The 27,305-nt window shown below is 43.7% G+C and overlaps 1 protein-coding gene and 1 long non-coding RNA gene across 3 annotated transcripts in view; both read left to right on the forward strand.

The window, feature by feature from the left end:
* Positions 1-27,086, forward strand: part of LOC310750723 — an 84,081-nt gene extending 56,995 nt beyond the window's left edge. The window contains exon 2 of the long non-coding RNA XR_014542191.1: positions 24,269-27,086. This is a non-coding gene — a long non-coding RNA (uncharacterized lncRNA). The remainder of the gene's footprint in view (positions 1-24,268) is intronic.
* On the forward strand, positions 1,642-27,086 carry LOC310750543 (tumor necrosis factor receptor superfamily member 10B-like). 2 transcript variants are annotated; one of them, XR_014542114.1, is made up of 11 exons: positions 1,642-1,903; positions 8,093-8,216; positions 12,059-12,190; positions 14,915-15,029; positions 16,617-16,723; positions 17,017-17,112; positions 18,409-18,449; positions 19,572-19,739; positions 20,323-20,386; positions 23,706-25,563; positions 26,040-27,086. XR_014542114.1 is itself a non-coding variant. In XM_083588879.1 (10 exons), exons 1-10 carry the CDS (start codon positions 1,805-1,807, stop codon positions 23,996-23,998), a joined length of 1,239 nt encoding a protein of 412 aa, XP_083445005.1. In that variant the 5' UTR covers positions 1,678-1,804; the 3' UTR covers positions 23,999-27,086. The 2 variants fall into 2 exon arrangements, 1 of the variants encoding a protein (XP_083445005.1); XM_083588879.1 differs by having other exon boundaries at positions 1,678-1,903; positions 23,706-27,086.
* Positions 27,087-27,305: the final 219 nt, after the last annotated feature.

A 27,305-nucleotide genomic window follows, 5' to 3' on the forward strand; every position in this document is an offset into this window, starting at 1 on the left:
TGGAGTGTACAATTAAAATCTCAATAAGAATTTTTATTTTATTTTTTGGGGTTAGGGAATACAGGAAGCAGGAATGAGGATGAGGTTAAAGAGAACTGGGGCCAAAATTAGTGTGATATGAGAGCTAAAATTAGTTTTAATGACTGTAAAGCAGTTTCCAATCAAACTCCCTACCACCACCAAGTGTTATTAAGCTCCACTGGGGAGAGGTGAGCATAATACAGTACAGATAATAAAGCTCCCCCCCCTGCCCCGCCCAGCAGGGTCAGTAGCAGCAGGGCCAGCACTGGAGCTTAGCATCCTTCGGCATTTGCGAAGGCCCACAGCCCAGCTTGCTGCTCATCCCTAGACCCCATCCTGTCCAATCAAGGAAGCTAAGCAGAGTCAGGATCACTGGTACCTGGTTAGGAGGCCACCTGGGTGCTAGATGAGGCCTGGCACTTTTTCCATACTTACCTTCACTTGCCAGTCAGGCAGGTGACAGGATGCAGAGGAGAAAATGCTGGCAGCACAAAAGTCTCAACAGCTCAAATCTGTGATGGGCCTAACACAAATGCACTCCTACCCCAGCTGGCTATAGACTGTAACATTAAGAGTAAATGCCTGGATTTGTTTTTGGTTTTTTCGCTCCTCTTCCCCTTCCTCTTTGTGTGTCAATACAATCCTGTCATATCTTTTGGATTGTAGATTTGAGGCCTGGGCATGCTTTGTTCCTGGTTTTGTAACAATGACCCAGAGAGATCGGTCACTTCAACTCTGCTAAGAGTTGCAAATTAAGGTGCTACTGGACTATATCGTATTTTGCAGGAACAGTATTGATTGGAAACCATTCTTTCCCTTTTCTTTTGCTAAAAAGGCTCCCAGAGCAGCTTCCAAATGACCAGTAAAGATTCTTGTGGTATTTTTCAAAAGACTAACAAATGTGCAGCACTGTCCTAACCATGTCTACTCAGCAGTAAGTCAAATAAAACTGGGCAAGGACCACAACCTCATTATGTCCTCAGGTGCCCCATGTCCCTTTGTTTTTCCCACGACAGGTTTGTGCACCTGGAGAAGTGACTTCTAGGGCTGTGCGTCTCCTTTGTGCTACTGTATCCTTTGCCACAGTTAGTCAAGAGGCACTACTACTTTATTCAGGCCTTCAGCCAGCGGGGATCTTCTTGCCTGGAGACAGTCCTGTACAAGGAAGTTTTTAATGTGTGACATTTTGATGTATTTTTAATCCTTGTTAGAAGCCGCGCAGCGTGGCTGGGGAAACCCAGCCAGATGGGCGGGGTACAAATTAATAACAATAACAACAACAACAACAACAACAATAATAATAATAATAATTGCCTTGTTCTGTGCTGTCCCCGCCCCCCCCCCCAATAGCTTTTGCTTTTGCTTTTTGATTTCAGTTTATGACTTTAACTATGTTTTGTACTCATTTTAATTGTGATAGGTGCTATTTTGTGTGTAGGTGATATCCTGGGACCATTTGGTGAAATGGCAAACAAAAAGAGCTAAAATGGAAATTAATTCACTCGTTTTTGCGGCAAAAAGCCCCACGGAGTCTTTTGGCACCTTTCGGGCGATAACGCAATCCCTCTTTAGCAGGGCGAACTAAGGAGCGTCGCGTCGGGAATCCCCTGCAGCCGTGACGCGACGTCAGGTGATGGGCTGCGCCTCGGGTCCCTTAAAGCGCGCTGGGCGCGGGTCGGGCTGGCAGTGCGTCTCTGGCTAGCGAGGGTGTCGCGCTGGGCTCAAGTTTGTCGCCGTTGTCGCTCAGACATTTCATTACGGCGATCTTCTCTGCCCGCCCGGGATGTGCTCCTGTCCCTTGGAAAGCGAGCTCCGCCATCGCCACAGATCTGCCATGGCAGCCAAGCGGCTTCTTGCGCTTTGGGTGATTTTGTGCGTTCCGGTGAGTAGCGAACTTCCCCGACTCCTTGGAGCTCCTCTTTGGGACCTCAAATGCGCCCTGTGGCTCTCCGGACGCTGCTTCTTATTGCAGAACAGAAGTGGCCCCCCATTAGTGGGTGAGCGTGCGCGCGCTGCTGGGCGTGGAAAGGCGTTCCGCGCGTGGTGCCCCACTTTCGTCTCGGACATGCCCTCGTGCCCGTGCCGAGTCGGGAAGAGGGGCTGGGAAAGATTCGCAGAAGAAACCTGGCCTTGGAGGGAAAGGAGTCCGGGGTGGGGGTGGGTTTAGATACGACCCCCCCCACTTGTCTAGGGGCGGGCAGCCCCATCCCCTCTCGCAGTTTGGGGGGCGCGTAATCGAGCAGTTCAGATAGTCGCGCGCTTCGGAAGCCTTCCCGTAAGTCCCTTTTTGCGTCCAGAACATGTCCGGGCAAGTCCTGTCTGCTCGCCTCTCCATTTGGGGAGCAGACGAGGGAAATCGGGGAATTTGCTGCGGGACTGGCCATCGGGGGGGGGGGGCGTCTTTCTAGAAACAGGAGTCGGAGCGGGTTGCAGATTTGGACCGTTGGTGTGCGGGGAATAAAGTTTAGTGTTCACACTGGAGACTTAAATCGGTGCTTAATTTGGCATAGATACACAGGGTGAGTCTTTAAAAAGGGGCCCCGTGGAACATGGGTTCTCTGGGCCTCTTTTAAAGGCCTGTACCTTGTCCCGCTTCTGAATTTTTGTCCCGAGTTGATAGCATTCGCAGGTAATCAAGAAAAGTGCTTTTGCGCTTCTTTGCTTTCTGCCGGTATTCCGTGGGTTTACTCGAGAGGCAAGTCTCGGTGCCTTAAAGCGGGGGGCGGGGGGATTTACCGTCGAGGATTTTGCTGCTTGGTGCTGCGTTGCTTAGCAGAGCTCAGCGCTTAGGTGAAGGTCCCTATTGAGAACTCGGTGGGACTTGCTCTCGAGTAGACCTGGTTAGGTCGCGCAAGAAACGTTGAGACAAAGATGGCCAAGCGCGGCAGGTAGGATGTGTTGACTGCCTTGAAAATTCTCTAGTTAGGTCTTTGAATGAACAACCCCTTGGAAGCCAGACCCGGTTTTTAAATAACGGATGTAAAAGGGGGAGGGAGAAGGCTGGATTCTGGAAATACTGGAAACCCCCGGAGGAAGGACTCCGGATGGGTTAAGGCCTCCCATCTTGGCCACGCCGCTCTTCCCCTCCTATTGGGGGAGACAGCCCCCTTGCGCAGCCCAGCGGGCACATACCTATTTCTGATGCAATACTTGGCAATATTCATGCACTTCTTCTAGCCAGACTTACTTCTAGCCAGACTTGGTGTTGCAGCATCCAGGCTCTTGCCTGTCCTAAGGACTTGCTGGGGCTTTCTCCTAGGTAAAGCGGGCATAGGCAGCATCCAGGTTTACAGTGATGTGACTTCGTGTGACCGCTCCTTTTCCCACAGTTTTGGTTGCCACATAATAGTTCAGTATTTTATCATTTGCTGTGCTGGCCTGGCGTGAAGCTGGCAGAAAGTTAATTCATCAACTTGCCAGCCCTATTTAAATAATGGTGAACGAAACACTAGATTTATGGTGCATAAGTTTAGCAGCAGCAAATGCCAGTGGGGTTTAATCCTGGATTTTCCTGCTGACTTTTGGCAAAATTAAATTCTCAAATGATTTCCTTAATTTTGATTCTGAGGTGCATAAAAGGAAATTATTTACAGGCACTTATGAGCTGATGGGCCTACTTTGGTGTAAGCTTTTTCAGGATGGTAGTTTTGAGTTAAGACAGTTGGTCTCATGTTTCCTCATCATGGAAATACTGTAAAATACATTTTATAAACTTCTATATTTCTTGCTCTATTTCTGCTAAAACAGTTCTTCGAGGGAGAAGATGAAGGTTTTGTGAGAGTGGTTGGAATTAAAGATGTAGAGGCTGCATTCTAGTAATACATTTTAAAATGTGGTTTCCTTTCAAGACACTATTTGAAAACTTCATAGAGGGTGAATCATTGTGTTTTGGATCACATACAACATGTTTTTCCTCCATTAGGGCCTTTTAAAAGGTTAGTGTGTTTACTGCTTTGCTGTTCTGCTATTTATTTTTAAATCTAATATCGTAATCTTGCAATATTGGCATCATTTTTTAATAGTTGTAAGCTATGTGGTGCATAAATTCTAGAATTAAAAATAAAACAGACTGGTGAATAGAAGGAGTTAACTTTTCTAGTGGAAAAGTTCCAAAATGTATAGTTGGGTAGTAGCTTCATTAGTTCTAACCAAAATGTCATACAATTGTGCAAACTTTGGAGAGCTCGATAAGTCTTCATCAGGCAAGAGATTGGTGCGGTTTATGTGGATGTACAAATATTAGGCTGATTTTTACTGTGAGGACATCAACTTGCAGACTTGCTTCCAAGATGGAGATTGCACTGGGAATACTTTTCTCACAGGGATTACAGGTATTGAGTTAAACACCTAGGATTTTGGAATTAAACAAGGATCGTTACCTATTTCTGAAAATTAGCCTAAAGGATAAGCTGACCTCATGACTGCAACATCCTTTCTCATTTTTGTATGTTTTTGTGGTTTCCTGCACCCCTTTCTGCCCTGCTTGGTGTAGCAACTTAATGCCTGATTAAGAGTTCTGGAAAACTCAAAGGTTGCCATAGTTCTGTGACATTTTGGTTGCTCCTAATAGACATTCTCCTGCCAACCTAGCAGTTCGAAAGCACGTCAAAGTGCAAGTAGATAAATAGGTACCACTCTGGTGGGAAGGTAGACGGCGTTTCCATGCGCTGCTCTGGTTCGCCAGAAGCGGCTTAGTCATGCTGGACCCGGAAACTACTCCGGCTCCCTTGGCCAGTAAAGTGAGATGAGCGCCGCAACCCCAGAGTCGGTCACGACTGGACCTAGTGGTCAGAGGTCCCTTTACCTTTAATAGGCATTATCCAACTGAGTATTTTGGAGTTTTTCCTATGGACCAGCAGTTACCTTTTGATGCTTATGGCTTAATGGAAATGCAGGTCTTCCTATTCTGCCTCTGGATAAGTTCTCAGAATCACAAGTGGAGAGAAAGTGGTTGTGCTTTGGTCTTGTATGTTGACTTTCCACATGCAGCAGGTTGGCCACTTTGAGGGACAGCTCCTGGCCAAGATGAGCCTTTGGCCAGATGCAGCAAGGCTTTTCTTACAGGCGGTGTTCTTATCTACATTACTGTTGTAGGAAGAAGCTTTTAGGTATGGTTAGTAGACCAGATTTTGTGGCTATTGTGGCTGTACCTAATCAGCAGGAATTGGAGGGTTAAGCTGAAATGGTTCTAGGCAGTACGGTTTGCTGCTGGTTAACTTGTCCCCCTTTCAGTTAAAAACAGCGTTGCTGATGAAGTGATAATATGGTGGCTGGCATCCCAACACCAGTGAAAACCACAGTCCCCACCTTGGGAATCATTGTGCCGAGTTTGGTGAAGATATTCTGAGTGACTGCCAAACCCATAGCAAACAGATGGTTAGGCAGACAAAGCACTTTTCAAAACAGATACAGTACTAGATCAAATCAAGGCAAGCTTATGACCTTCCTTTCTGAAGCCTCCTCAGAGAGTTTCCTCAAATTTTTAGCATTTATTTATTTTAAAGTATTTTACTTAGTGCAGTTTAAGGAAACATTGTCCAGCCAGTATTCTCCCCAATATTGCTTATTAATAAGCAATTAATAATAATTAATAATAATTAATAAGCAATATTCTAGCTGGTAGATCCAAAGCCACTGGGATAACTGGTTGGCATTTAGCACTTCTGTTTTGCATGTTCTTAAAACAGTAATAAACACCACTGAACATAGCTGGTGTCCCATTGCGGGTGTTTGAAGACATGTATACATGACATTAGCCACAATCTATATTTGTTGTGTAGTTTCTTAACAAATACTGCTGTTTGATGCATTCCCCCTCAAATTGGTATCCATTCAATTTGAAAACTTAGCCACATTCAGTTAAGCTGAGGCATGGACATGAGACATGGTTGTTGCATATGCACAGATAACAATGGGGGGGTGTTGCAAGTGTGGGGAAACCAGATGGGTAATGTGCATCAGGTGAACACATCCTTGCCCCTTTCTGGTGTGTGAAGCAATGTGCAAATGCAACTTGAACCTCACTGCATTTTAAGCCATTAAAGTGTGTACACAGACTTACTCGTAGCAAGTTTGTTTAGGTTCTCAGCATTAGTCCATTTGACTGAGAGCTTTATTTTCTGCTATTTGTGCTTGTTTTCTACTTTTAGATAAGCTTCTTGGATATCTTATCTGCTGTCTGAACAAGGAGGCTGACAAGGGTGTGTGGAGTTCAGTTCTGAGCAATCAGCAGCAGCTTATCAGTTTTTGAAAGAAGCAGTTCTGAAATGTGTAGACAAGGAGAGGATGATGTAATGCTTCACCCTCAGAAAGTAGTTGGAGGGGGTGATAGGGTTACAGCACCAGTGGAGAGAACACTTCTCTATAGTTCCTGTATTATTCTTATTTGTCTAAAATGTGGCCAGTTGGGGAGGGGTGTGGAATGATCTTGCATAATTTCTTCTACCACGAGAAGTTTGTTTTGCCCTCTTGCTATGCTTTTTCAAAAAACAAAAAAACTATATGAGGATGATACGTAGATGGTACTTAACACCTAACAAATTATCAAAAATGTGTAAGAAGGTTCCTAATACAGTGGTACCTCAGGTTACATACGCTTCAGGTTACAGACTCCGCTAACCCAGAAATAGTACCTTGGGTTAAGAACTTTGCTTCAGGATAAGAACAGAAATCATGTGGCGGCGGCGAGAGGCCCCATTAGCTAAAGTGGTGCTTCAGGTTAAAAACAGTTTCAGGTTAAGAACAGACCTCCAGAACGAATTAAGTTCATAACATGAGGTACCACTGTAATTGCTGAAAGTGTAAACAGGTAGGTGGATCTTTTTTCACATGTGGTGGACTTGCAAGAAAGTGAGGGTGTTTGGGGAAATGTTTAATATGAGTATATAAAAAAATCCAGAAGTGTGTGTGTTAGCCATTATAGAGTCAGAACAGGCTGAGCTCTTGGGGCTGCTTGGAGCATGGCTGCCTTCTGCAGGCTGCTGGGGCTGCTGGGGCTCCAGAGCACCAGAGCCCAGCTGCAGAGCTAAGCCACCTGGTGCCCCTGGGGGTGGACTTGAGCTGGGCTTGGGGCAGCCAGTAGGCAATGGAAGCGCTTTTGGTCGCTGTTTGAGGTGCCCTTGAGAGAGGGCTCATCGAGCTGGGTGCTTTGGGCTGCGCTGCTTATCTTTGAAGTAAGGAGCCTGGAGGGGGGGCCATGCTGGGCAGGGTGGTGGAGGTTGAGAGGAGGAAATATGCTGGATTCAATCTCCCAACTTTTGAGGCTGGTTGGTACTCTGGGGCAGGCGGATCAGCTTCTAGCCCAGGTGCTTCTGTGTGGCGGGGGGGGGCACCCCAAAGGCCCAGCACCAATGGTAGGGTGCAAAATCACAAAGGGGGATAGAATGGAATTTTGGTGCAGAAAAGAAGTGTGGGGTGGGTGGTTGTCTGTGTGTGTGTTTTTCAGTACAGAAGACTTGACTTTTTTGCAATACAGAGAAGATTGGGATTCACTAATCAGTAGGGGAGAGAAAGGAACTGAGATGTCCCATTGATGTCTGCATTGTTAATGAAAAGCCAAACTCTTCCCATTTGTGTAAAAGGTCCCAGTTTAAATTTCTGGTATCTCCAGGTAGGGGTGGAAGGACTTCCTCCTGAAATCCCAGATCTCCACTGCCGCGTAGATAGTCCTGTGCTAGGTAGCCTGATGCATCTAAGCAGCTCTGAGAGGAGGGGTGAGCAGAGACCAGAGCAGCAGCAGTGAAGACCTTTGCTTTCTAGTCGGGGACATTTGTACATCTGGCACTGAGAACGGCTGGAAGATCTATGAACTCCTGTTAAAATGAGTCTGGTTAGCTAAGTCTGGATGTAAGATTCATTCCTTGGGGAGGGAGCAGAAGTCTGAAACATTCCAGGCATGGCAACAATTTTTCAAAGTGTCCCCATCATCCCTCCAAAACCACAGGAGAATTGGGGTGTTAACAAGTGTGGACAACCATGGCGGCATTGATCATAAACTTTGCCAGTTCAGCAGAAAGTCTTAGGACAGAGGCAGTCTAAGGTAACTCCTGTCCCCTCTTGTCTTTGCTATCAGCTTGAAGCCAAGGTAACAAGCCTTGGTGCAACACAGAACCCAGAAGATGCCGTATCTGTGGCCTTGAAACAGAATGATGAGTTCTATGAACACAAAGGGCGTATTTGTAAGAAATGCCCTGCAGGTACTGTATCCTCAAATTGATCTGACTCAGTCTGCCCTGCATGCTGGCCTACTTGGCTCCATTTGGGTTTTCGCCCTCTGATCTTTGTCACTCTGAAAAACATTTACCAGAGTAACTGATGAATAGCTGCATAAGAATGCAAAAGGAGTTTTCATATAGTATATACAGGCAAAAATACTGATTGTTTTAACTAGCTTTTAGAAATGCATAAGGCTTAGGAGCACCTGACGTTGCTGAATGAGCAGGTGTGGTCCTGTTATACCTGCTAGGAGGTCCATGTAGCAGCAGTTTAGAACTTAAAAATAACCCAGCTTCATAATCCGGAAGGAAAACCATGTCTAGGAGTCCTGGAATCCACATTTAGCTATAAGTGAGGACTGGAAAAAATAGGTCTACTTGAGAGAAAAATGCCGCTGCCGAATTCAACCTACTGTAGTTAAGGAAGTGACTCGGAGGTTTTTGATCCTCCTCCTGGTTCAAAAATTAAAATACATTCTGTGACCAAAAAATAATCTTCAATCTCATTCTGCTCTTGCTTCTGAGTGAGGCTAGTCTGGTACGTCACGTCAGATATTCCTCCTTCACTAGTGTCTACTTCCAGTATAACAGAATTTTAAAAAGAGCACAAATACCACAAACAACTTGCCACTATTTTTCCTGCATCATCCATTTCTGATTTTCAGGGAAATGGCCTCAGGTGAGGCGCCACCTAGCAAACCGAAGCCAGTTTAGGTCTGGTCAGGGTCAGGGTGGGAACCCAGTGTACCTGCTTCTTATGTACTTTGCCTTTGGTTCCATCAGGAAGGAAAGGTGAGGAGTAAATGTTTCTGTGACAGAAGGTTCAGACAAAGCGGAGTTTGTTGGTGCAGCGCAGGCAGAATCCCACCGGAGGGATGTAGCTCTGTGCTGAGCTGGAGCTTCACTCAGGCGGGTGGAGACACCACATTTTTGGTTGCTGGCATTAAACTGGATAGCAGTATAAACTCTGTGTGAAATCTGCCCTGAGGAAATATTTAGAGCCAGAGAAGGCAGTCTCTGAGCTGGGGGTTAGATTAAAAGACAGTGGTTATTTCCTTCAAAGGTATACAGACACAGGAGAACTGGGAAGCTGAATTTTGGGAGAGGAGAAGTGGAGTTGTGAAGGAATTCTCCACTTAAATCCCAATTCAATAGGAAGGAGAGAGATCTCCTAGTGAGAGGAGAATAATCCGAAACCAGTTAGAAAGGGAGTATGTGCTGCTCCCCTGCTCTGATAGACTAATAGAGGAGCCTCAGGTGTGAGATTTCTAAAGGCTGGGAAACTGAAAGACAAAGGACAAAGTACCAGCCTCTTTCAGGACCCTCAAGTTATTGGAAACTTCAGCTCTCTAACACTTGGGGCAAGTTTAAGTAACTGAAGAAAATCAAAGCTGTAAATGTACCTTCTGATTAAGAAGCCTTGACATCTACACACACAGAGAGAAAGATTCTTGGAAGACTTCCAACTCTGAAATATTTCTGTTTACCATTCTGATAGTGAAATAAATCCTTTTTCTGTTTAACTTCCCAAAGTTTCTAAGTGACAGCTTACTTTTTTGAAAAAGGGGGGGGGGCAAACTACAGTGGTGGCGGTGGGATCTGAAACTAAAACTCACAACTAAGTACAGTAGTCCCCCAAGTAAAATACAAGGATACAATAAAGTATTTTATATTTTTGTGAAGAAATAAAGGAAAATTACTGGCAGAAAATGGCACTCCCTTATAAAACTCAAGAGTCACGAACAGAGCAAAATCAGAAGGAGTGACTTCTGAGGGACGTTCTAGTCAGCAGTTAGAATTTATGAAAATAAGACTCGAGATGGCCAAAATAGAAGTAGAAAAGTGAAAAGACAGGCTTCAAGCAGAACAGCAGATTCAGTTAGCCAAAATATAGTCAGAGAAAGAAAAAGAAATATATAAAAATATAAAAGAAATACAGCTAAGAGCAGATTTACCAAGTCCACAGAGAAGTGAGGAAATTGCCTCAGTGGAACAAAAGAAATTTCCATGTTATAAAAAAGGGGGTGATGTGGAGACTTTATTTAGTTTTGAGAGAACTTGTAATGATTTAAAGGTTCCAGATGAAGCCAGAATAACATATTTGCGCCCAGAGATTTGTGGAATTCGCCTTGGGGTTTGCTCAGAAATGAGGGATGAAGGAACCTCAGATTATTTGCTCTTTGAGCACATGTTGGGCTTACTGCTGAATAGTGCAGAAAAACTTCTAAAGAGATTAAAAGGAAACCTGGTGAAACTTTTGCCCAATTGGCTTGCTGTCTAGATAGAGCCTTGAATAGATGAAGGAAGTAAAGTTCAGAAATTTGAAGAACTGAAACAACTGATAGGTTTGGAGCAGTTTGATTACCGTGCTCCCTCATACTGTAGTTGGTTTTTGAGGGATAAAAAGCTGTGGAGAAAGCCGCCAGTTTACTTGATGAGATAGAAGGGGATATTGGAGGGTCGCCATTCCCTCCCGCCTTCAAGAAAAGGAATGTTTGGGGCCCCTTAATGTGCTGCCTTAAAATATTATTGCAGGCATGCTCACAAATTATGTGTACTACATTAGTGGTAGTAGTTAGTAATATTTACCAGTACAGTGGTGCCCCACAAGACGAATGCCTCGCTAAACGAAAAACCCGCAAGACGAAAGGGTTTTCTGATTTTTAGCGGCTTCGCAAGACGAATTTCCCTATGGGCTTGCTTCGCAAGACGAAAGCCCATAGGGAAATCTCCGGGGACAGCGGGGAAGCGCAGCGCGCCTTCTCCTCTGTTCCCGGACCTGTCCTGAAGGCTTGCGGTGGGAGGAAGGTTTTCCTCCCCACCGCCAACATTCAGAAGGCTGTTCTGAAGGCTGGCGGTGGGAAGAAAAGCCCTTCTCCCCCGCCAGCCTTCAGAAGAGTTCCCGCAGGGCTGCCTAGGCTGCGGATAGCAGCCTGCTGCCCGGCGCGAGGGGCGCTCTGAAGCAGAGCGCCCCTCACGCCGGGCAGACTTCCGCAGCTTGGGGAGCCCTGCAGGAGTTCGCCGCAGGGCTCTCCAAGCTGCGGATAGCAGCTACCCCTATCCGCAGCTTGGAGAGCCCTGCGGGGAAGTCCTGCAGGGCTCCCCAAGCTGCGAATGTCTGCCCCGCGTGAGTGGCGCTCTGCTTCAGAGCGCCCCTCGCGCCGGGCAGCAGGCTGCTATCCGCAGCCTAGGCAGCCCTGCGGGAACTCTTCTGAAGGCTGGCGGCGGGAGAAGGGCTTTTCTTCCCACCGCCAGCCTTCAGAAGGCTGTTCTGAAGGCTGGCGGTGGGGAGAAAAGCCCTTCTCCCCCCGCCAGCCTTCAGAAGAGGTCCGGGGACAGACTGTCCCCGGACCTGGTCTGAAGGTGGTCTCCATAGGAACACATTAATTGATTTTCAGTGCATTCCTATGGGAAACCGTGCTTCGCAAGACGAAAAACTCGCAAGAAGAAAAAACTTGCGGAACGAATTAATTTCGTCTTGCAAGGCACCACTGTAGTTGCTTGTTACCAAGCTCTTCAAGCAACGTACATTTGAAGCTATAAATACAGTATACAGTTGTATAAAAGTTTCCTGCATTGCAGGGCAGGGCTAGATGATCCCTGGGATTCCTTCCAATCCTACAATTCTAAGATTCAGTTCTGTGGTTCTGTGAACATTATCACACAAACACCTATGCACACAATCAAAAACACACATACCCCAGTGTGCATTTGTTGCATGCATAGAGACTGAGTTTTCTTACATGAATAGTCAGTGAGCAGTTCCTGGCCTGTGAGAGTTTCTATGCTCTTTTTCTAATACACTTCTTTCTTTTCTTTTGCAGGTCATTTTGTCTTCCAACCTTGCAAGAGTTCAGGAACTGAAGGGGTTTGCCACCCCTGTGAAAATAATACATTTTCCAAATACTTGAATGATTTTGAAAGATGCCTCCCCTGCACAGAGTGCAGACCTCTAGGTACTGAGTTGGGGCAGCTTGGAGGCTCCTTTGGCCTAGATGCAGAGCACAGCCTTGCCTTGCGTTCACAGCTGAACCAATGGTTATGAGCTGCGCATGAGAGCGAAAGGATTTTCTCTGCAGTTACTACGTAGGTACTGCAGAACCAAGTTGGTTGAAACTTGCAGAGGCAGTTTACATTAGACAGTGGTAATGTGTACTTAATAATTTATTTATTTATTAGAAATAGTTTTATTGAGCTTTACATTGCAAATCTAAATTCAAACAATAAACACCACCACCATCATTTAGGATTCCCTGAATCTTTTGATTCCCCTTCACCCTTTCATGGTTACCATTTTCAATCTTTTTCCACTGCTTCAATTGTTTTTGTTTTTCTTATATAATCCAATTTTACCTCAGTTTTTAGTACATTACAAACGTTACTTGAATCCTGCCAAAGTTTTTAATTGTTTACAGTGTTCTCTTAAGTACAATGTAAATTTTCCCCATTCTTTCTTAAAGTTCTTCTCTTCCTGGTTTCTGACCTTCCCGGTAGTATGCGTGCTGCTGTTGTTGCATACATAAATAATAGTCTCTGCTCCTTTGGTATCTCTGCACCTAAAATTCCTATTAAAAAAAGCCGCTGGTTTTTTCACAAATGTTGTTTTAAACATTTTTTTCAACTCATCATATGTAATTTCCCAGAATGCTTTTGTTATCTTGCATGTCCACCACATGTGGTAGAACATGACTTCCTTCTCCTTACGTTTCCAACATACCTTTGAAGCAGTTCTATACATCTTAGCTAATTTTATAGGTGTTAAATACCACAGATACATCATTTTCATATAATTCTCCTTCAACGCACAGAATACTGTAAATTTTAAGTCATCCCTCCATAACTTTTCCCAAGATGAAAATTGGATATTGTGCGCAATATCTTGTGCCCATTGTATCATTACTAATTTAACTTCTTCATCCTTAATATGCCACTCTAGCATCAACTTATACATTTTAGAAAGTAACTTCATATTATATTCCAATAAATCTTTTTCAAACCTTGAAATTTCCTTACTAAATCCATTTTTCTTATCCATTTTAAACACATCATTTAACTGGTGATACTGCAACCAGTCTGTTACTAAATGTCTTATGTCCTCAAAACTTTTCAATTTCAATTGTTGTTCTACTTCCATAGGTTGCCCATTCACTTTTTGCATTAGTCTTTTTCAGGGATATCACTTCCAATAGAGAAAGCCACCATGGTGTCTTCTGCTCTAACAGGTTTTTATATTTTCCCCATACATCTTAAATTGATTTTCTTACCAAGTGATTCAGAAACCCTTTATGCACTTTGGTCTTCTCATACCATAAATATGCATGCCAACCAAATTTATTATCATGACCCTCAAGGTCTAAGATATCAGTATTTTTTGAGGTTATCCACAATATCCACAGCAGAGACAGGATGCTTCATAATATAATTTCAAGTCCGGCAGGGGAAAAAAGCCTCTTTCTTTAGCACCTGTTAATAATTTATACTTAATCCTTGGATTCTTCCCCTGCCAGATAAATCTGGAAACATCTCTTGCTATTGTTTGTAGTGTCCCGCTCCTCTGACTATGGGTATTGTTTGAAATAAGAATAGCATTCTTGGCAATACATTTCCATTACTGAAATTCTTCCCCATAGTGATAAATTCATCCTTCCCCAAACATCCATATTTTTCTTTATTTCTTTCCAGGTTGTCACATAATACAAGGTCATCTGTAAATGCTTTTAGCTTCTGTGCTTTGCACCCAACTGTTATACCTTTTGTTTGTTCATCAGATTCTTTAATACTAAAATAAACTAATGATGACAGGGGACAGCCCTGTCCTGTCCCTTTTGTAATTTTACATTTTTCTGATACTACATTATTCACTATCAACATTGCCTGCTGGTCTGTATAAATTGCATCAATTCCCTTTAGAAATAAATCTCCAAAATTCATCATCTCCATAGTTTTTTTTCCATAAAGGTCCATGACAACGCTGTCAAAGGCCTTCTCTGCATCCCCAAACATCAAGGCTGCTTGCTTTTCATTCCTCACCTCCAGATATTCTATTATATCAGTTACATTGCTTATATTATCCTTCATCTGTCGGCCAGGAAGAAAGCAAGATTGATCTTGATGAATTAACTCTTTTAACACCAGTTTCAAACAATTTGCCATTATATTAGCAAATAATTTATAATCATTATTAAGCAGAGAAATCGGCCTATAATTTTTAACTGAGAGCAGGTCTGTGTCTTGTTTTGGAAGTAATGTTATATACACCTCTTTCCATGAATCTGGTATTTTTCCTGTATTTAATATTTTATTCATTACATCCTTCAGTGGTTGTATCAAAAAGTGCTGTTATTTTTTTTAAATAATATTTTGCTGATAAACCATCTTGCCCTTAATTTATTACAATTCCAGAGCAGATTTCTGAGATCCACCAGATACTTCCCATCCCACATGTTTTCAAGGTTCTTCACAGTAGTAATGCCTGCTAGAAGCTTGCTTTTCTTTTTCTTTTATGAAAGCTGAGTGTGTTTTTGTTATTACTGAAAAATCTCACTTCATGCATAGCTCCACTTACATCAAAGCAACTACTATGATGCTGTAATCAATCTGGCACATTTCACCAATTCTCCCAGGATTCCTTGTTCTGGAGAAAAGGTGATCCACTTACTTGAGTTCCATTGTCTTTCCAGATGAGGTGGTGCTACAGCCATGCACCACAACCAGTGATACCCAGTGTGCTTGTAAGAGCGGCACCTTCTGCTCCCCTAGCCTTCCATGTGAAACATGCCATACATGCACAACCAGGTAAAGGCGTCAAGATAAGCAAATGGAACCCAGTTACTCTTGCCACAACCTGATTATCAACTTGTGGCAGCACAAGGGCCGACTTTTTTACTGGTGGTACCAGTATTGTAGAATGACCTCCCTGCTGAAATATGGAAGACCCTGTCAGTATTGGCATCCTGGCTCTTGGCAGCATGCCTGTTCAGGCAAGGATTTGCTTGAACTTTTTTTAATTGTTACATTTTTAACTGGCTAGTTTTATTGTATTTTTAAATTGTGAATGTTTTAATACTTTGAGAGAATTGTTTTCTTATGGATTTTAATTGTATGGATTTTATACTCGTAAACTGCATGGGACCCATTTTGTCATATGAATTATTTCATAGAAATGCCTCCTAACCCTAAAACAAAGCTTAGGCTGCCATCCTGTACTCACTTCCCTGGGAGTAAGCTCCTTTAAACACAGATAGGCTTACTTGTGAGCAGACATGTATACAACAGTACCATAAGTTGAGATTTTATTTGTCATGAAAGCACAGAGGCTGGGGAGATTAATGAAGACCTTGGTGAGCATGATGGTACCTAAGACGGTCTCTTCAGGATGCAGGCTAGAAGTTACCTGCTTGAATCCTTTCTTAACTCCCACGTTGGGGGGCCTGGTGGGGCCGGGTCCCTTTTATACTGAAATCTAGCCTTTCAGGTTGAAGGCATGACTATAATTATATAATACTATATAATACTATTACCAGACATTATATATTGAAGATGATTCTAAACCTATAGACTATCTCATCCACATTTTGAAATAATGCAGTCCTGGGAGAGCTAAACGATGTCTGAAGGCAGATTATTATTATGTATTTACTGCATTTTTTTAGGGACACGGGTGGCGCTGTGGGTTAAACCACAGAGCCTAGGGCTTGCTGATCAGAAGGTTGCGGTTCGAATCCCTGCGATGGGGTGAGCTCCCGTTGCTCAGTCCCTGCTCCTGCCAACCTAGCAGTTCGAAAGCCCATCAAAGTGCAAGTAGATAAATAGGTACCGCTCCGGCGGGAAGGTAAACGGCATTTCTGTGCGCTGCTCTGGTTCGCCAGAAGCGGATTGGTCATGCTGGCCACATGACCCGGAAGCTGGCCACATGACCCAGAAGCTCCCTCAGCTAATAAAGCGAGATGAGTGCTGCAACCCCAGAGTCGTCTGCAACTGGACCTAATGGTCAGGGGTCCCTTTACCTTTACCTTTACCTTACATTTATTTATATCCTATCCTCCTTCCCTAAATTGGCCAGGGTGACATAGATTAGGTACACCTTCCTAAATATGCATCCCCTACAGGGCTAAAATTGAGCTGCCCATCACTAGGAAGCTGGGTGCAAAAAAGTAGAACTATCATAACAGCAAAGGACAACCTTATTGCAAGATTCAAAAGTCCAGTGACTGTTTCAGTTTGATTCTTGGTTGCTGCATGAAAACATCCCTAATTTGTCCACCCACATGATTATTTTGAAACTGTTTCCATCTCTAAGAGAAGCACCTGAAATTCCAGCTTCCTTTAAGTCAAGAAAATGTTTAGTTCCATTTACATTGGTTTTCCCCTTTTGCCTGGCAGGTGTCCTGATGGAGAAGTGATGGTTCAGCCTTGTACCCCTGAAAGTGACATGCAGTGTGTAAAGGCTCCAGGTCCTGCTGATGCAACCTCACAAACTCCTGCAGCAGGTAAGACTAGTAGATTCTGTATGTGTGTGCAGAGTTAATGCAATAGGCAGTATTCTGTTTAGCCAAGGATTTTCAAACAGAACAAGCGGAACTTGCAACCAAACTTTAGTGAAGAATATTGTTCAGGTTTCCAGGCAGCCCTTTCCCACTCCATATCTTCCCCACTAGCTTTCTGCCTATTTCCTCCCACTGAGTGTATATAGTCCTTGTTTCAGCTATTTTGGGTTTCCCACATAAAATCCAAATTATCACTTTGTATATGTAATGGAACTTGCTGTTTTTCTTCTCTTGAGGTTCCAGTGGACATATACTTTTGATTTTGGGTATTCTGGCTTGTGTCGCTCTGGTTGTTGCTGTTGCTGTCGGAATTTGCAAGTGCCGTACTAAAGGTAATAAATCTTTCTGGCCTCCTTTATGGGTGAGGTTGCAAATGGTCATGGAAAGCATAGAAAGACCAGGGCATTGTATATTGTGCTCCTAAATGGGGATTTTGTGGCCATCCATCCATATTGCCAACATGGTCCACATCTGCTTAACTTCAGTATCCTACAGAATCCTTTTTCTGTGTCCTAAGATGAGGGCTTCCGAGTCTTCTCTAAACTGAAAAGAACTAGAATTCTTCACCTAGTCAATCTGAATTAAATCCATATCTGCCTAATTCTACAGGTTTTGCCCCCCACCCCATTAATTTGCTTTTGCTGGACATGCAATGGAGAGAAGGGACAATAAAGCCGGCCCTGCCAACAACTGAAAATCATACCCAGCCATTGCTTGGGTGCATGAGATTTCTGCACACATAGTTGGGGGGGGGGGGATTCTGTTGCATCAAAGTTGAGATTATCCGCATGCTGATAATACTATTTCTGTTGGAGTTATGAATAGCTCAGAATCCACTAATGTGGATCAAAGGAACAAAGTTGCCATGGAAACGACAAATTACATTTATGGAATTCACCTTTTTTATCTTGAGGGTCAGTAACAGTTGTTGATGCCAGTATATTATGTTACTGTCTCCGTGTTCTCTTCCAGGCCCAATTTAAGTTGCTCGTATGATTCACACACCTTATTTTCTGCTCCCCCACCCACCCATTTGTGTCCCACCACAATCCCCAGGACTTCCTTCCACCTTTATCTTATTGATATCACTGTGGTATCAGGTTTGGTGATCATGGCACAAAGAGGGTTTTTTGGTGCCTAACTGCAAGATCTTCAACTTGGAACCTGGTCACCTTTCTCAATGTTGCTGGCAGACAATACTCATCCTATGCCCATGTATTTGGGAAGTATTTAGATATTCCTGACTTGCTCAGGTGAAACAGAGGGCAAGAGATCAAGTCTTTTCTCCACACCCTGATGACAGGGGTGATGGAGAGACTACAATAACCATTTGCCCCAGCTGACATGGCCATTGGTGAGGAAGAATGGGAGCTGTAATCCAACAAACACTTGAAAGGCATGAGTTTGGGTAGGATTTATTTGCATTAATAATCCTGCCAATGTGGGATTGAAATGTGAGGCCTGAAGCTGATGGGGAAACCTCTGGTCTTGGCTAGTCATTTTAATGGATGAACGTCGGGGCAAGCCAAGGTCGGGTCAGGATCCTACAGGTGGAAGCTTGCTAAAATATTAAGCAGTACATAAATGCTTCTAAATAAATAGTAATAGCATCCTATTTTCTCTTACAGACAGCAGAAAAGGATCTGTAACAAGTGTGTGGGACTGCAAGGTGAGGCCTGCTTCCTTCTTTAGAGAGGGTAAAATCATTAGGGATAAGTGGATTTTTTTGGGGGGGGGGTTGCAAGATTATGACATCTTTAAAAAGTTACATGGGAGGCTGTTTTTATACCAAGTTTAGACCACAGTTCTGCCTAGCTCAGTATTGTGTACACTGACTGGCAGCTGCTCTCCAGGGTATCGGGGTGGGATCTTCCTGGCGATACCTGGGTGCTGAACTTGGGACCTGTGGCATACAAACCAAGTCCCCTACCATAAGGCCCTTCACTTATTTCACAATATTACAGTTATAACATTGTGACTTCACTATTGCATTACTGCACAAAAATATCAGGATTCCTTTCTCAGTTGGAAGGCCTTATTGTTTTTATTTTTTATTATTACTTCATTGTCAAAGAGGCAGAACAGGGAACTTAAGTCCCACTTCTAGCTCACAAAATTCCAGAAAGATTTCCTCCCACAGAATATAGCGGTTTCATAATTTTGATTTCAACCCATTAAATCTATTCAGTATAGCAGAATGTCAAAATCTGGGTGTGAATCGCTCCTCTCCAAATTGGGTATCCAGACTAAATGGTCATGTGTAAATTTAGTGACATTTCTTTGTGTATTGTAGAAATAACACTTTGGCTTCTATCAAGTTGGAGTGCCTCATTCCTTAAAACATAACTTGCTTTTTTAGAAGGGGGCATCCCTATTCACAGCAGTCCTTCTTATAAAATTGTAAAATTATTTATTGTTTATTGAAAATATATACTGCCCTATACCCACAGGTCTCAGGGCAGTTCATATTTTGGATACATAGAAAAGACATGTACTGGAGCAAGAATTTTCCCTTAAATCAAGGGTGATAAATCTGTGGCCCTTCAGTTGTGACTGAACTGCCAATTCCCGTCAGCCCTGGCCAACGTGGCCCATGGGGATAGATTAGACTGAAAGCCTATGCAAACATAATCAATAATACATTTCATTTAACTTGGTGGGACAGGATTCTGATAGATATGACTTGTAAAGGTGGTAGGTTAGGTATCTTTTTTTAAAAAAGGCAAAATCTATCCATGCAGAGGCAAGTAACATTTTGGTGGGCTAAAATTGCATTGCGTTTTATTGCAAGATTTTCCGAAGACTGCGGCGAAAATGTACTCATAGACCACAGGAAGTAGAGGTCTTGTGGGATGTACAGGTTAACCAGAGGATCCAATCGTCTTCACTTGAACATGTCAATTCCAATGCAAGAGGGTCTGAAACCACACCTCTGCAAACAACTGGCTCTTCAGAGGAGGTAAACAGGATGAAAAAGCACAAGGTATTGCCTGTTAGCCAAGTCACATAAATAACTCAAAGTTCAGAGAGAAGACAAATCTGGTAACACTTTATTGAGGAAAGATGAACAAAAACAGTATAATTTGAGAAAGGAACAGAGGTGTTTCTTATTTCAGACCTTGTACAGAGCGGAGACATTCAACCCAACTTACACTCTCAGAACTAATCAGCCAATCAGTGCATGTGCTACCCCAGCAAGCATCTTGCCACTCTACTTGGTTGCTAAGCAACACCCCCCCCCCCGCAGCTTGCTTACTTACTGATAACAGAATTAACCCTGAAGTTGTACCCAGAATGATCTCTGCTGTTGCACTTCTAGCATTACCTGTCTTGGGGTGCCTCTAAAGCTCCTTGGAACAAAGGAGGCTGGTGCAGAGTGCTAATTCAGACTGCAAAGAGGCTGGTGGATATCTCTTGCCTATCAGCCAGCAGCTGAAAAGAATATTCTCTAACTTTACCTAGAGCTGGAATATGCTTTCAGTACTCTTCCATCATTCATTTTAGTAATACATGTGGTTTGTTTCCGTTTTGACCCATTGCAGGTTCAGGTCTCTACAGAGCAGAGAAGGAATCTGGTTCCTGCAAATGGGAAGGATCAAATGACTGGTAAATGTCCTTACATTCTTAGCCTGCACAGTCATTTAAAATATATTGCTAAATCAGGGGTCTTCAAGCTTTTTTCAACCAACAGGCACATTCAGACCCACTGAAGTTAATGGACCTAACTCAATCATGTTCATTAATTTCATTGAGTCTACTCTGAGTAAAACATGGTTGAATACCACCCTAAATATAACTTCCTTAGTTCAGATAGCATTTTCAGTGCAGGAAGAAAGAAATATGAGTGCTTGAATAACTGGGAATAGTGGGAACCAGTGCTGCTGATTTACCTTATGCCAAGTCCCCTCCTTGCACTCAGCTCTCACCTGTGGCTCCTAGAAGCTGTCAGCATGTGGCAGCTGCCACACCCTGGGAACGACCTCGACTGGCTGGCTAAACCAGGTGAGGGTAGCTGCTGGGTCTCAAACCTTCTGTGAGTTAGGAACGTCCCCTGCATGTGAAGACAGCCTCCAGCGGATTGAGCAGACGAGACCAATAATGGGCCCAACAGTCAGGAAGGCGGATTCTGCTGTAGAGGGAAGTGAAGGGCAGGTGGGGCTTGTCAACCTGGGAAGGTAGTCCATTCAGGAGAAGGAAAATTCTGATCCTAAACCTCCGCTGCCTTGTGGGAAATCTTGGGGAGAAGAAAAGGCTAAGCGTTAAACCCTACAAAATCCAGAGTGGAGTCCCTGAGGCAGTTGGATGGCGCCTTGTATGTCTCCTTCCAGTCAAGCTGCTGCCACATGTCTTCCTCTGCTTTCCTTTGGACCACATTAGCAAGGCCCAGAAGGTCTTGTCTTCTGGGCAGCCCAGGATTTCCATACAAATGGCCCAGGCTTGTGCCCCTGGGAGGTCACTTTGGTGCTGCTATCAGTGGTTTGACTTCACCCCTGGAGGTGCAGTCCATTGTCTCTCAGGGTACATGGATGCCAACAACAGCTGTCTCAAACCATTGATCTGTCTAACAGTAACAGCCTGCATGGTATCTTCCACATGTCGGTGGACTACAACTCCCTTCATCTCTGCCCATTGGCAAGACTAGCTGGGGCTGATGGGAACTGGAGTTCAACAACATCTAGAGGGCACCATGTTGGCAACCCCTGAACTACAGCAGCCAGCAGCATCTCTCCAGAGATCCGGCACTTCCATCCCAGCCGTATCTGAGGATGCCAGGGACTAAACCTGGGAACATCTGCATGCAAAACACATGCTTCACCAGGCAGCTACAGCCCTTTCCATAGACAGAGAATAGCTGGCACAAGATCCCAGGGACAGAGAACAACATCTAAATGGTTCTTTGTCAGTTTGGCATAGAATTGATTCTGCCGTGTCAGACTATAAATAGAAATTAAGCATCCAGGAATATTAGGAGTTTAAACAAAGACCTAAAGTAGCTGAATGAGACCAAACGGTTCCCCAATTTTTGAAAATAAGACAAAGGATTGGGGATTGGGTTACAAGTTTGTACCCCCAAAACACACACACGTTTACGTGTGTTGGTATACAACAGAATCACTAGAACACCATAATTGCTTGGCAGAACTAACATTTTCAGCAGGTGGCAAGATATCAGGACTTTGGCCACTTACATGATTTTATTGGGAACATTGTTCCAGGCTAGTGGTGCCACTATACTGGGGCAAGAAAAGTGTGCAGGACATTGTATGCAGTGAATTTTCTTTTGCAACCAGTCTTTTGGACCTTAATTTGGAGGGTTTTTTTAAAAAATATTTTTTATTAAATTTCCATTTAACAAACCAAGCATATCACATTAAATCCAAATTATACCAATACACAATAAATTCCAAATGTTTAGCCGAATTTTAAAATTTTTTGTTGGGGGTACCCATGTTTCGAGTTCAGAAAGGATCCAATCATCTCATATTTCTGCTGCTTTGATGTTCACAAGTCCCATCTTCCCATCTCTTTGTTGTTATCCTTTTTCTTCTTAATAACCTCCGAGTATTTCCACAGGCAAGTTGAATCAATCCTTATTTATGTTTCTGTGTGAACTTTGTAATGGTCTCCCGTAATTCATCTCACGCTGATCCAAAAGTCCTGTTCCAGTGGCCGGCGCCATTTTCGACAATTCCAATGAAATACAGTCTAGGTGCCTGCTCCTTAATTTTCCCAGACCAGTTGCACCATATATCAGTCTTTCCAGAGGAGTTTTTGCCCATTCAGATCTATAATCCACACATGAAAGCAAAACGGTGGCTCACCTCCCCCTTTGACTGTAAATCTCGCAACAAAGTCTGTCTCATAATGGCGGATCCCAGTAATAACTGCGCAACAGAAAAGCCTTTCTCTTTCCAGATCTTCCACAAAACAAAGCCTTTAGTTGATATTTTTGTTTCCACACAGTTTATTTTCCAACCTCACTTGCTATCAATAAATCAATCATGTGACGGTTCTTCTAGGGGAGGGGTTGTTAGGTAAACATATTGAAAAAGAAAGAAGTTCCCCCCCCCCCTTTGCATTCCGTTTCAACATACCGACATAGCTGTGATTCTTTGCTGTAGTCTTCTGTTCAATCCATCCCATCACTCTTGACTTCTCAGAGGTAAATTTGATTAGCAGATAAAACACCCTTCGCTCGAAACATGTGCATTTACTTTTTAATCCAATTATTGTACCTTAAGCAATGCAACTAGGTCGCACTTGGAAGTAGCGTCCAGGAGATCCAGAATCTCACTCGAGGGCTTTTCGTCCAGTGCCCTCACCCCCTCCTTCTTTCGAACTCGGGGTGATTTATTGGCAACTGCGGACGAGGCAGCGTCTCCCTATCCGCTGGGGAGATCCAGGGAGGCTGATTTACTCCCATCGTCAGCCTCTTAATTACCTCGTGTGAGCCGGAGAGATGGTATTGTCGGCCATCTTCCAAGGCGACCCTAGTGGCCCCCCTAATTTGGAGGGTATTTAAGTGTGTATGTGGCCTTCTCTTCTGCTCATCATGTGGGTTCAGTTGGATCTGTGTGTATGCGCGCGCGCGCACACACACAGTAAAGTTGTTTGTAGTTTACTCCTTTTATCATTGATTCTAATGTCCCCCCCATAAGGTGCATTGAGTCGCTTTTGACTAATAAGTGATGGTGATGATGCTAGATTCCAGCTCATCTTCTGAAATTCACAAGTCATTACATGCACATTTCCAATTTACCTTCCCAGAACTAATAAGGGTTAAGCAACTTGTGTTTTTATTCCATTGTTACCTTAAAGGAGAAGCCCACAGGGAAACTAAACTTTGAGCTTGGTGCCAAAGCATCCTGTCTTTTGTCTCACTCCTGCAGACACAAAGCTCCTAATTTTGCTCCTTTCCTTCCAGCTCTGCGCCTGTCTTTCAACATCTTTATTAAAGAGGTTCCCTTGAGGGACTGGAAGAGATTCATGAGGGCCCTCGGGTTGCTGGATAACGATATGGATGCTATTGCTTTGATGCATGTCGGAGATATGAAAGAGCAGCAGTTCCAGATGCTACGGACCTGGCACGACATGAATGGGAAGGGGGCGTCTTTGGGCTCTTTGCTGGAGGCGCTCTGTAACATGGACCTCAAAGGCATTGAGGATAAAATAAGAGCTGCCCTGATTACCCAGGGCCTGTATGTCCTTGAAGAGTGACTTCGATAGTCATGCGAAGCTTCCTCCTTGCAAGCTGTTCTTGTGAAGCCTCTCTAAAAACAGTTGGCTTAGGGTTTTCGGCCTGGAGGAGAGTGTTATTCTTCTTTAAAGCTATATATAGTTTACTTGTGAAAAGACTCTGGGTGGGAGTTGATCATGGTGTGGATTTGCCAAGCGTGCCTTCCTCTTAGCACGTTTCTCCCTTGTGTCTTGAGTTCAAGTGTCTTCAAAGCCCATGACACCTTTGTTCTCCAAATGGAGCACTCGCAGACCAGTGTTTATACTACATTTTTTAGATTTGCCTTGAGACAGTCTTTAAACCTCTTTGGTTGACCACCAGCATTACACTTCCCATTTTTAAGTTCGGAATAGAGTAGTTGCTTTGGAAGACGATCAGGCATCCGCACAACATGACCAGTCCAACAAAGCTGATGTTGAAGAATCATTGCTTTGATACTCATGATCTTTGTTTCTTCCAGTACACTGATACTGGTTCGCCTGTCTTCCCAAGTGATGTGTAAAAATTTTCGGAGGCACCGTCGATAGAACCTTTCGAGGAGTCGGAGATGGCGTTTATAAGTGGTCCATGTTTCACAAGCATACAGTAAAGTTGGAAGTACAATAGTTTTGTAAACAGGCATTTTGGTTTTCCTGCAGATTTCCCGGTCCTCAAACACTCTGCACTTCCGTTGGGAGAAAGCCGCACTCGCTGAGCTCAGGCAATGCTGGATTTCGGCCTCAATGTTGGCCCTTGTGGAAAGATAACTGCCTAGGTAGAAGTCTGAGGACCAGCATGAGGCTGCCTTTGCTGCTCCCCGACTTCGTCAGCCATGCAGTGTTTCCACCTGAGGGGAAAGTGTGTGTGTGTTTTTAGAGAGGGACAAGGGATGAATTGCTCTTGATGATCATGGGTGTTGACAAGCTCATGGATCCAGGTGCTTGCCACCAAACTACATTGTTATCTTACTTGGTGCACAGGCTGCAGTGTAAAACATCCTGCCAAACTGAGCCTTTTCAATGAACATTGTGGCTCCCATTTCTTTTTATTATAAAATGGGTACCCAGTATGCCTTTTGTATTTGCTGTGAATTGGGGGGGGGGGGTTTCTGGTGCTGCTAAAGTCTACTTTTACCAATGTCTTCAGGAGGTGTGGATGTAAAATGTTGTTTGCCATCAAATCTCATTGCTACATGTCTGAAAGACTTTCCCCCCAAGAATATGAACAATTCTCCATCTTGAAACAATGCCAGCCCCGGTATAAACATTTAGCAAATTGCAGAATCCAGCTTTTCTGGGCACAGAATTCTCATTTCTGTTATGCAGATTGAGTACTTCCACAAACATTTTCCAAAGGGGTAGCTGTTGCAGCAAAAATGTGTCTTGTGGTGCATTAAAAGCTAACAAATGTTATAGCTTACGGCTCTGTGGACTATAATTCATGGTTCATCTGATGAAGTGAGCTGCAATACACTGAAGCTTATGCAGAATTATTCTGCTTCCCCCCAGAAAGTTGGTTTTGCTACTCATGGGAGAGGACAATAATCTGTGGGTGATATCTATTGCTCGTTTCACTTAGAGAAGACCTATTGAAATTAATGGGTATGGCTAACTGAGATTCATTAATTTCAATGGGTTTAGGACCTAGCTGAATACAACCTTATGTCCCCTCAACACATTGCATCAATGCCTCATCTGCACTATACATTTAAAATTGTATCATACCATTTCAATCAGCCATGACTTCCCACACAGAATCCTGGGAACTATACTTTGTTAAGGATGCTGAGAATTGTTAGGTGACCCCTATTCTGCCCACAGCCACTGTACTCAGAGTGGTTTAACAATCATTCTCTGTTCCCAGGAATTGTATCTTTGTGAGGGGAATAGCACCCTTAGCAAACTACAGTTCCCAGGATTCTTAGGGGAAGCCACGACTCTTTAAAGTGGTATGATACTGCTTTAAATGTACAGTGAAGATGGGGCTGTATTAGGAATCCCTGTGGCTTCTGGGACCGCCACTTCTGGCTCCACATTCAAGCAGATTTCTGCAACTGCAAGAACAAGAAACGTTCTTGAAAGGCTCAGGAAATTTGATTCTGTAACCAGTACTTTAGTTCAAGACTTTCCTGGAAGTCCATAGGAATCACAATCTGCACTCAGCCTTACCAATAAGGCAAGCTAGTCTTTTTAGAAGCCATTGTTTTTTATACACTTTGGAGGTATCCAGGAACCTCTTTTGTTTGGTATCAAATGATTTTTCTGCCTGCAGTTTACTACGTAACAATGGTTTGTGTTAAATAGTGCCTTTGTGCAGACACAGTCCCTGTACAAGGTGTGAAGCATTTTTTGGGTAAATTGTTAATGTATTTATACTTTTTAAATATTTGTTGTGTGTCAAACGTTTGTGTGGCTGTTTTTTGTTTTTGTTTTGTTTTGTTTACGTTAGGAGGACAGGTTGCTTTCCTGGACCTGAAGTTCCTCCTGTGGTCATTCTTGCAGTCACCTGCACTGGGTGCTGCACCTTTGCAGCTCATTGTCCAGCTGGAATCTTAGAGTAGCGCAGGGAGCCTTTTACAGTCCATGGGCTGCATGCCTTCATGGCTAACCTGGGAGTCACTTTCTAGTGATGGGCAGGGCCCGAGAGAAAAAGTGGACACAACTTGTCTTATCTATAAAAGGAAACATTCCAGCCATGCAAAAAACCCGGGGTTTCTAATATTCTCAGTCTCCCAGTGCTCACCTCTATCGGGTGGGCCCCACAACTTCCCTTGCGGGTGGGTTTAATAAAGCTATTAAACTTTATCCAGATTTGCACACCACAAAACTGGCTATCTATTAACAGCTATAATGAGATAATCAAGTGCTGCATTATTGATGTGGCATTATTGGTCACAGCTGCTGAGAAAATCAGGCACGTGTTTTGTTAATGATTTTGAGCAAGTTGTGTGTGCAGTAAATACAATGACTGTGGTTTTTATTTGTGAATGCTGCCACAGTTTTCTTTTGTAAATTATTGATTTGTGGCATGAATGGATGTGAGGTTTGCCAAGGCCTGTGGCTATTAACTAATAAAATGTATTATACTTCACGAGTCAACATGCCATAATCGGTCCACTCACATGTGAACAACTATTTAGAAAAGGGGAGGGACACCTTTGACCTCCAGATGGTGTTGGACTATAATTCCCAGAATCCCTGATCATTGACCATGCTGGCTGGGGCTGATGGCAGCTGGAGTCCACTAATCACATCTGGAAAGCAACAGGTTCTCCCCAGACTGTGATGTTGATTCTGTTCCCTTTGGGCT

The sequence above is a fragment of the Podarcis filfolensis genome (assembly GCF_964270895.1).
Source record: "Podarcis filfolensis genome assembly, chromosome: 15".
Lineage (NCBI taxonomy): Eukaryota > Metazoa > Chordata > Lepidosauria > Squamata > Lacertidae > Podarcis > Podarcis filfolensis.

What these genes read in the sequence shown, in the direction of transcription:
- LOC310750543 (XM_083588879.1), top strand. Translation starts at nt 1,805, where the DNA reads ATGTGCTCCTGTCCCTTGGAAAGCGAGCTCCGCCATCGCCACAGATCT. An exon ending in GGGTGATTTTGTGCGTTCCG is followed by an intron (nt 1,904 to 8,092) that starts GTGAGTAGCGAA and finishes CTTTGCTATCAG; the next exon opens with CTTGAAGCCAAGGTAACAAG. An exon ending in CTCACAAACTCCTGCAGCAG is followed by an intron (nt 16,724 to 17,016) that starts GTAAGACTAGTA and finishes TCTTCTCTTGAG; the next exon opens with GTTCCAGTGGACATATACTT.